This window comes from Sinocyclocheilus anshuiensis, unplaced genomic scaffold, assembly GCF_001515605.1.
Source record: "Sinocyclocheilus anshuiensis isolate Anshui unplaced genomic scaffold, SAMN03320099.WGS_v1.1 scaffold1018, whole genome shotgun sequence".
Classification (NCBI taxonomy): domain Eukaryota; kingdom Metazoa; phylum Chordata; class Actinopteri; order Cypriniformes; family Cyprinidae; genus Sinocyclocheilus; species Sinocyclocheilus anshuiensis.
This window is the reverse complement of record NW_015539893.1, coordinates 1,043,855-1,054,935: the sequence shown is the minus strand read 5'-3', so window position 1 is coordinate 1,054,935 and position 11,081 is coordinate 1,043,855. Positions and strand designations below refer to the sequence as shown.

General features: G+C 35.8%; 1 protein-coding gene across 1 annotated transcript in view; it reads right to left on the bottom strand.

The window, feature by feature from the left end:
* The window catches only part of LOC107685859 (putative solute carrier family 22 member 31), a 25,580-nt gene extending 15,683 nt beyond the window's left edge, over positions 1–9,897 (bottom strand). Inside the window, exons 1-4 of the mRNA XM_016482594.1 lie at positions 9,380–9,897; positions 5,872–5,975; positions 5,356–5,510; positions 345–513 (exon numbers count right to left, since the gene is read on the bottom strand). Coding sequence (XP_016338080.1) covers positions 345–513; positions 5,356–5,510; positions 5,872–5,975; positions 9,380–9,754 — 803 coding nt within the window. The 5' untranslated portion in view covers positions 9,755–9,897. The remainder of the gene's footprint in view (positions 1–344; positions 514–5,355; positions 5,511–5,871; positions 5,976–9,379) is intronic.
* Between the last annotated feature and the right edge of the window lie 1,184 nt (positions 9,898–11,081).

Here is an 11,081-nt window from a genome sequence, read left to right as displayed (position 1 = left end):
ACACACACACACACACACACACACACACACACACAATTAGAGGTGCTTGGTCTTAAAGTTGGTAATCTTATGAGCCTGAAGTAAATACTATAATGGCTGTTTGTGTAAAATAAATGATGAACAATACACTAAATGTTCTGTAAAGGCTTACTCATATTTACATCTTAGATGTCATGATTCATGAGGGAAGAGTAATTTTATCATAGGGTGCACCTTACCCTGAACTTAGCAGCTATCCAGCGAATCTAATCCAAATCTTGTAGTGAATTGGAACATGTGCAAAGGATTGTGGGTGACTGGAGGGCATGAAGGACACACTTGATGACAGCATTTATCTCACTCACCACCAATAAGAAAGTAATAGCAGCAGGGGCAGTGTGGCAACAGCCTGAAGTACAGGCCAATCACGACAAAGCACGGCAAGCCCTGGCAACAAAAGCTCTGCAAACACGGCAAAGAAGCCACTGACCATGGACACCATGAGTCTGTGAGGCGGGTCACACCATTCCAGTCCTGAACCATATAGAAAAAAACAACAACAGAGGAATAATGAGACAAAATTGTGAAAGTTAATGTTTGAATTTCATTTCAATTAGGTTTAGTGTTGTCAAAAGACCTGGTATTTCGTTACGGTACCAGGTTTTTTTAAGTACCGGTGGTACCGAGTATTTTTCAGTGGCAGCAGAACTATGACTAAACTTTTGGGTGAAACTTGTTTACTTTTTTCATACTTTTATTACTTGTGGAAAAACTTGTAACAATTTTAAATAAGTATAAAGAATGGCATTGGTTTTGTACATTTAATTTTTGTTTAACGTTATTAATAAAAATGTTGTTCAATTAGCATGTTTTTGTGTTTTGCTTTGGTACCGAAATTGGTACCGAGAACCGTGGATTTTCACTGGTATTGGTACCGAATACTGAAATTTTGGTACCGTGACAACACTAATTAGGTTACAAGTTTTGAGAGGTATGTAAAGGGAAGTATTAAAAGAGAATTATTGGCGAGAATGACCTTAACTCTGGAAAAAAGTCAGTCTCTTCCTACAAACTCCTACACAACAGGAGGTCCTTGTGTCCTCTATTCAGCTATTGTTCATAAAGTCTTGCAGCACAATATATCACTGAAACTACTCTTCACTCTTTCCAAATTGTCCATCTTGGTTCAGTTTCCATAAAATAAAATATTTTAAAACTAATTTAGGAAATACATTACATTCACAGACAGACAGACAGACAGACAGGCAGGCAGGCAGGCAGGCAGGCAGGCAGACAGACACACAAAAACATCCAAAGTTTGGATACATTGGACTGAATTTATCTTTCTTATTATCTTAAACCTTTTGAAATAACAGTAAACAAATATCATTTGGGCATATATCCCCTACTGGAATAATTACGATTTATTTTATGTTGTTGAAGTCTCCTATGCTCATCAAGGCTGCATTTTTTTAATCAAAAATACAGCAGAAAGAACAGTCATATTGTGAAATATTATTACAATTTAAAATAACCATTTTAAAATATAATTTATTCCTGGCAAAGCTGAATTTCCAGCAGCCATTACTCCAGTCTCACATGATCCTTCAGAAATCATTCTTATATACAGATTTGGTGCTCACGGATTATCATTTATTACTGGTGCTCAATTATTGATAATGTTTCTTATTATTACCAATGTTGAAAAGTGTTTTGTAGAAACCATGATACATTTTTTAGGATTCTTGATGAACAGAAAGTTTAATAAACAGCATTTATTGGAAAAAGAAATCTCTTGTAACATTATAGTTGTCTTTACTGTCACTTTTGATCAATTTAATGCATGCTTAATGAATAATTTGTATTCTTGTTAGTATATCACAATTTCCACAAAAATATTAAGCAGCACAATTGTTTTCAACATTGATGATAAGAAGAAATGTTTCTTAAGCAAATCAGCTTATTAGAATAATTTCTGAAGGCTCATGTTACACCGAAGACTTTAATAATGGCTGCTGAAAATAAATTACAATATAAAATATATTAAATTAGAAAATTGTTCTTTTAAATTATTATATCATTTCACAATATTACAGTTTTTACTGTATTTTTGTTCAAATAAATGCAGCCTTGGCGAGCATTTGGGCCAGTAGTGTACACATTTCTTTATTAAAACTAAATAAAGTGAAGGAAAAGCATCAAGTGACCAGTATACATGGAAAGTCTTTCAACAATGTTATTCTAAAATGTGGACAATAGTAATAATAAAGAATGAGTAGGTGTGCCTTGACATTTCACTGGTAGAATATATAAGCAGAAAATGTTAAATACTTCGAGAGATAGATTGTGTACATGCCTGTCTTTACATCCAGCTTCCTCCAATTCCTCATTACACCTAATACCACCCACACTTTTCCCCCGAGAGCACACTAAAGGGGCTTGTGTGTTGGAAAATGCGCTCCGGCTAACCATCAACACGCACATAAACCCTCATGTAACAATCAAAGGAAGTGCAGGACAAGAATGCGGACCTCTTCACAATGGAAAGATCGTGTGCGTTCTTCAGAATACTGTGCCTACCCTCTCACTTGTGCTATCACTAATAAGACAAAAACAAAGAGAAAAGGGACAGTAGACAAAATGCCCTGTGAACTTTCCTCAACTGATTACACAGAAAGTGATGTAACAGAGAGAGTTCTAAGTTTTTGAACAGCCTGATCGTGAGATATAAATGGAATGCTGTGTACTGCAGTTCCTTGTCAATCGCTTCACCCCTCCTCTGCAAATGGAGAAACCCCATGGAACATTCCAGAAAGGCTCCTGTTGCTATTCAAAACCAACATCAAGCAAAAACTAAGACACTCCTTATCAAAAGTGCACTTTTGAGTAAGTCTGAAGGGTGAATCTCGAAAAAACTTTCTGGAACATGATTATATATAAACAGGCACATGCACACTCTAGACAAATGTTTACTCTATGTCTTTAATGTGCCCCTATTTTGCCATTTTGAATATTGCCTTTCATGCAGTGTGTATTGTAATGTAGCTGTATGTGAATGCAAACAATCTGCAAAGTTGTAAAGCTGAAAGTGCATGATAAATAAAGTTATTGTCTCCCAAAAGACAGAAGCGACTCTGAAAAGCCTAAATGAGTCGTTAGTAATTCGAATCCCACTTCCATGATGGCTACACGTCACAGGGGAACACATTTGCATAATGTCCGACTAGGTTCTACGCTGGCCGGCCGCGAACAACTTGACTCGCTCTCAAACACTGCTTCTCTAATCTCTGGAAGTTCATTGTATTAATAATTAATAATTGATGTTTATATTTTCTATCGAGCGTTCAAAATACGGAACTACGGCATGGGCGTATCGTTTCCGACACGTGCTGCACACGGTAGACCATAGGAGGGGTTCAGAGAGACTTAGAACTGCTTCGAATTAATCATTTGAGAATCGTTGGAAAATGAGGTGATATTAAAGGGTTAGTTCACTCAAAAATGAAAATTAGACTGCGTTTTACTTACCCTCGAAGCATCCTAGGTGTATATGACTTTCTTCTTTCAGATGAATCCAGTCGGAGTTATATAAAAAATTGTCCTGGCTATTCCAAGCTCTATCATTGCAGTCAGCGGGTGTTGCAGTTGAACAGTCCACAAGTCATCAAATAAAGCTCGCGCATTCTTAATAAAATGTACCGCAGACGGCTCCGGGGGGGTGAATAAAGGCCTCCTGTAGCGAATCCATGTGTTTTTGTAAGAAAAATATCTATATTTTAAATTTAATAAACACTTTTCTCTCACTTCCGCTGACTGTCATACACTGAAGCAGTTCCGGTGGCAATTTTTAAATGGGTCATATGATGCTGCTAAAAAGAACATTATTTTGTGTATTTGGTGTAATGAAATGTGTTTATGCGGTTTAAAGTTCAAAAAACACATTATTTTCCACATACTGTACATTATTGTTTCTCCTCTATGCCCCGCCTTTTTGAAACGCGTCGATTTTTACAAAGCTCATCGGTCTGAAAAGCGAGGTGTGCTGTGATTGGCCAGCTATCCAGTGCATTGTGATTGGCCGAATACCTCAAGCGTGTGACGGAAATGTTACGCCCCTCACATACTGTTGATGCCGTGTCCGGCCGGAGCGACGAGACAAAAACATTAAAACCCATTACAAACGAGGCATTTGTTGCATCCAGTGGGGACATAATTACTGATTATAATGACTTGTACTGTCTTTTTACGCGTTGCATTGCATCACGCCGCATAAACATAAAACCCTGTCTGCATTTGTGATCGGAGAAATGGCAAACAACAAGCCCTACTCTACACTGCCCAAAACTCGCGTTTGAATCATCAGTGGCAAATCCTTTAAATTAAAACGTACCTACAGACTGTGAGTCAGAACTGCCGGCATTGTAGTCTAGCAACTTTACAGATCTTCTTTATGCACCAAGAGCTTGTAACACTCCAAAGAGAAACGGAAAAATTGAAATCGCATCATATGACCCCTTTAATATAACTCAGACTGGATTCGTCTGAAAGAAGAAAGTCATATACACCTAGGATGCTTTGAGGGTGAGTAAAACACAAGCTAATTTTCATTTTTGGGTGAACTAACCCTTTAAATGCATATTTTGAGAAAACAAAAGGGTTGTTTGACCTTGCATGCATGCACACCTATTGTAGGAGACTCCCAAAACAATATTAGGAACCTTCAAAATAGCATAATAGGGGCACTTTAATATTTCTACTGTCCAAATTTTAGAATAACAGTGTTAAAAGATTATGCTGGAAACTTGTCGGCTGCTTTTCCTTCTCTTTATATAGTTTAATAATGAAATTGGCATGTACAGATATTTTATATTTGGCTACTGTTATTTAAAAATGTTCAAGACATTAAGATACATAAATTCAGTCAAATGTATCCAAATGTGTGTTTGTAAATAATATACTAACAAACTTTTTTTTTTTTTTAAATATGTTATGGAAATTAAACCCAGATGGTCATTTTCAATAAAATAAACGAGTACTCTGTGATCTATTGTGCTGCAATACTAATAATTGTACTGAGGTCTGAGGGCTTTCTGCTGTGTTGGGATTGTAGGAAGACTCTGACCTTTTTCTAACCTTAAGGTGGTTCATAAACTTGTATAGGTTCTGGGTTCAATAACTTGTATAAAATACTTCTGTAATATTCCTTTAAAACCAAAACTTTTGCCAAGCCAATTCTATTCAATATTGACCTGAAGTGTTCCTAGCAAAACATGTACCTTACAAAACCACTTGTGTACAGCAGACATCCTTTTGTGTCTTATCGCAATCTTATCAGTCGCATACTTAAAAAGAGGTCAAATGATGGAGAGTACTTGCGTGCAATATAAGATGACAAAAACACTCCAGCTAATGTTGAGCCTTGGCAGAGTCGAAGAAATGGGAATGCAGAAGGACTGTTAGAAAGACAAGCCATGATTCCCAGCAGACCAGAGAGAACCACTGACAGCAGCAGAGCACACCGACGACCCAACCTGAGACAACACACAAACGCACAGAACATCAGCATTTCTGACATGCTCAAGCAAGAGCAGTGCATAACATTTATCTGAAATTATCAAGACAACAATTTGGGAAAGTTCTGTTTGTCAAACGTTAGTGGAAAGTTGTAGTTATTCTGCTGGGACACCCGTGAACTTGAGAAGAACTGACTTCACTCATTTGCTAACAATAACCCTAAAGTAGTTTAAAAGTAAATTAATTGCAAAAACCTTCTGAAAGATCTAGCATCATTCATTTGATTAATACTTTGCATCTAATGCAAAGTAGATTGCACATTTTAAGTACATTTTTATCACATTTAGAAATCTCACCAGGGAATTTAGGAAAACTCACCAGTCACACATAGTGCCAAGGAGTATATAGCCCAAGGTCCAGCCTGTCATAAAACAAATGTGTTGGAGTGGAATCTTCCAGTAGTTGGCACATACTAAGTCCCACTGTCAACATACAGAGGAAAGAGACACACTTTCAGTAAGACTGCCTTATAAAAATAACACAGGGGGGAACACTGCAAACTGGCATGGCCATGGCTGTTTTTTCCCCCCAGCAGGGTAGCATGGTAAAGATGTTTTTGGAATATTGTAGCTGGTTTGTTGCTAATTCAAGGTTGTTTTCCAGCCCAAGATACTCTACCAGGTCAAAGTCATCTATCAGGTCTACCAGGTCAATGTCACTATCTAGTCTAGCATGGACCAGCTAATGACTATAAACAACCAGCACTAAAAAAAACTAAAAAGCATGTAAAACTTGGCCTGTCGCAATCATCATAATCAGTCAAAATATCGACTTATCGCGCAATATATGTACATGACCTCAATAATTTTTAGTGACGCAATATATCGCCCATTATATTTACTTACAAATTAATGTAACCATGTTTTGTACATTCCACTTGCGCCTGTGTCTTTTGCAGCTTCTCGTACATAACGTGGTGTAGTCATGAGGTGCTAATTCAAATTTAAAAAATGATTTTACAAAAAAAAAGTTTAATCTGCAGATATGGTCTTGTTTATGGTCTTGCCAGCCTTGCGCATTTTTCTTTTTTCTTCTTCTTGTTACTTTGCACTTTTTGTTAGAATATGTTTATTTACTATTTATTCAGGTTTTTTAAGGTATCTAATATTTTGATACTTAATTTCCATGATCTAAATATTCTTAAAAATTCAAATTGGTTGTCATTTGGAAGTCTGTAAGGCCTTCTTGCATTATTATGCTGTTACATTATGATTATATATTCAGTGGCATAAAATGGTCTTTAAAATGACAATAATATCGCTTATCGCAATTACTTCTGGGGCAATATATCGCACAACAAAAAGTTGTTATCGTGACAGGCCTATGTAAAACCAGCTTTAAGATGTTTGAGTTGGATATTAAAGTAGGGTAATCTTCAGTACACAGACTAAAAATATGTTTCAATCTTTCAAAGTGCACACCATCATGTATCACTATGCTGCTGATGTTAATCAAATGTATTTGAAAACTGAAATAAATTTTCTTGCTAACACAGAACACCCATGAAATCTGAGGAAGGCTGATTATGTGCAAACGTGGTTTTCTTTCCTATTAAATAATCAACTTCTATTATTACATTACAGCTAATGTGAAGCCATGCTACTCTAGTTTTACAACCTTCCTCTGCCTTGTTCTGCTTTCAGATGGATCTTCCTAAAAACAAATCCATACAGATTTCACGACCGATTTTTTTTTTTCTCCATCATGGAAAAGGAAACATATTGCTAGTCAAGGCCACATGAAAAGCTCCAGCTATGAACCTCCTGTGGAACAGGAACCCAACAAGGACTAATTCACAGCTGTTCCCTGTGCTGATGGGATGGGATGTCTCAGCATTTTCTAATTCTTGTATAAATATTATATTATAATAAGTATCGCTTTTTATTTCTCCTCTTTCCTATTACTTGTTTCGCTTCTGTTTCAGTTTTTATAACCATTTCTTACTATGTGTACATAAGTTGTTGTTTTTTAGCATGTGTGTATGGCTCAGTGTTATTTTTTAGGATTACTGATAAACTTCTGTCATTTGATTTGTATTATTTGTATTTGTTATTTATTTAAATTTTAGTTACATTATGTCTGAATTTATTGTCTGTATAGGTCTTTTATTACGTTTTTAGTTTTATTTAATTTGAGTTATTTTAATACTTCAACAAACTAAATGGAAATGAAATAATATATATATTGAATTTATAAATGTGTATGTACATATACAGTATATATGTATGTGTGTGTGGTTGTACATACTGTACACACGTAGTTGTTTTTTTGGTGTTTGGCTTAGTGTTATGTTAGAATCATTATTATACTCATACCTTTTGTTCTTTAATATTTTGAATTTTTTTTAGCTTTATTTTTTGTTTTTCCTTTATAAGTTTTGAAATTTTGTTGTATGCATTTGTCATTTTTATTTAATCTCTTTATTTTTAAAATGTGTATAGGTAGTATTTATAAAGTTTTAGCTTTTAGTTTTGGATCTGTTTTTAGTTGTTTTAATACTACAATTGATTGCGTCTGTTGTCCTCATTTGTAAGTCGCTTTGGATAAAAGCGTCTGCTAAATGACTAAAATCAATAACCTCACTGTAATGTAATCTTAATCACAATATTTTTAACATATGGTTAGTGGTCAAAGCAAACTTAGATGGATCAGCCTGACTAGTAGTTGGCTCATTTTAACGTACATTAAATATCATAATTTGTTACACTTAAAACGGCTGTGGAATGACACTTTACTTACCAAAATTGGGACACTTCTATTGCTTTTATATACAGCTAGTCATAAACACTGTAACCTAACCCACACCCCTAACAGAAAACTCTGTATTTTTACAACAACAACAACAACAATAATAATAAATAATAATAATAATAATATAAATAAATAAAAAATATAAAAATGTGACTTATTTTTATACTGTTTTTTACAAATGAAGACGTCCCCAGCTCACTTCTGGGGACAAATGTGCCCCCAAAATAGTATATTAATCTTTTATCAGCTCTATCACAAAACTACCACCTGTCATATTTTTGCGTACTTCCCTAAAATTAAAACCCTATAAATTAATATTCATACCAATTAAAGCATAAAATGTGCAAATATAAGTCGTGGCCTAATGGTTAGAGAGTCGGACTCGTAACCCAAAGGTTGTGGGTTCGAGTCTCGTACCAGCAGGGATTGTAGGTGGGGGGAGTGAATGTACAGCGCTCTCTCCCACCTTCAATACCATGACTGAGGTGCCCTTGAGCAAGGCACCGAACCCCCAACTGCTCCCCGGGCGCCGCAGCAAAAATGGCTGCCCACTGCTCCGGGTGTGTGTTCACGGTGTGTGTTCACTGCTGTGTGTGTGCACTTGGGATGGGTTAAATGCAGAGCACTAATTCCTAGTATGGGTCACCATACTTGGCATGCATGCATGATGAATAAACAAACAAACAAACAAACATACATACATACATACATACATACATACACAAACAAACAAATAAAAATAATATATATATAAGAAAATAAAAGAAATTAAATAAAAATGACAAATGCATACAACATTTCAAAACTAAACATTTAAATTAAAACAAAAAAAAATAAAGCTAAAAACAATTCAAGATATTAAAAGAACAAAAGGTATGAGTATAATAATGATTCTAACATAACACTAAGCCAAACACCAAAAAACAACTACATATGTGTATGTACAGCCACACACATATAATATATATATTATTTCATTTCCATTTTGTATGTTGAAGTACTGAAATAACTCAAACTACTAACTATATACTAACCATACTAACATAGTATGTAGCATACATGTTAGCATACTAACCTCGGTCACTAAATTGTTCTGGAGACCCGCGGGTTTGCCGTACTCCCATCCTCTAGTGCACGGCACATTCTCCGTGTAGTTGCTCATATTCAGCGGGTACTTGTAAAGTTCGCAGTGACTGAACCCAGACCCCTTCAGCCATGGGGTGGTGAGATTGAGGGACGCTTGCCTGGAGAGGTTTCCGAGAAGAGAAGACGGCGGTAGTAACGCCAGATCAGGTTTGCAGTGGTAAGACTCGGGGATGAGCGTGAAGAAAACATCGCTTAAGAGATTCAACGAAACCGCAAAGTTTGGAAACCAGCTGAAAAGCGTTATGACCCGGTTGTATCGCCCATATCCACCAATCTGAGGGTAGATTTTAGTTTCAAACTCCATAACTAGAGTCCTTGTCGACGGAAACGGCTGTTTCTCACAGACATTGCTCCCTGTAGTGCTGAGGAATGAACTGACGGAGGGCTGTCCACATGCACGGACTGATAGTCAAGTAGCACAGGGAAGTTCGATTCATTTTAGCCAATCAGTTCATTCGGACGATTCGTGTAAACGAAGCTGTTCATAGATCCGATTCACTGATTCTTTTGTTATCGCTCAAAAGTGTTCTTAGAAACCCCTGCGCAATATTGTTTCATTTTAGTAGGGAAAGCGGTTAACAGGGTTTCTGCAGGATTTTAAAGCTCAAATTTAAGACTTTTTAAGACCTGCACAAATAAAATGAATACCATATAAGCAGGGAAGGACAGCATCTATTATGTGTGTTGTATATATATATACTGATATATTTCAAAGAGTCAATTCTGCTGTTTTCCACATGCACCGCCATCTCTGGCAGTTCATTATAATGTATTATAATAAACATATCCTATCACACAGTATTCAAATCCGGAACAGATGGACTTTTTTCGAGATTAATGCAGATATTTGTGTGTGTATTCGGCCGTTCTGAAATATTGATTTAATGTTATAGACTGTAATTGTTATGCTTACATTTAAACCTTAATTTTTATTTATTTTAATTATCGTGAAGTGAGATAACTGTATAACATTAAATAAATATACATAAATGTACATATATAATAAAACCTAAATTAATTTTTTCACTGTAACTAGGCTACAATGACTATTTAAAGTTGTTCTAAAATAGGAACCAAAGGCAATTCTCTATTAGTCGTAGTCCTATAGATTCAGTTTTCTACTTATTCTGTAGCTTATTTTGAATAAAAAAACATCTGTGTGGAGTTTGTATGTTCTCTCTGTGTTGATGCTGTTTTTTTTTTTTTTCAATTATTGCGAAGTGAAAGGAATGAATATGAGTGAGTGGTCACCAGGATCAATGGCACGGATAAACATGAATTATTATTAGAATAATCCTGGCCTGTCCCTGCTCTCTTGGCAGAATAGCAGGCTCATGATTGTATGGCTGTGGTTCGTTATACGAGTATGAATAAACATTTACAATTTCCTCAGTGTCCGAACTGTCATTGCGATCCATTGTTTTCCTGTTGTTTAAAGGGATAGTTCACCCAAAAATGAAATTTTGATGTTTATCTGCTTACCCCCAGGACATCCAAGATGTAGGTGACTTTGTTTCTTCAGTAGAACACATATGATGATTTTTAAGTCCAGCCGTTGCAGTCTATCAGTCGTATAATGCATGGCAATGGTAACAAAATCTATGAGAGTAAAAAAAACATGCACAGACAAA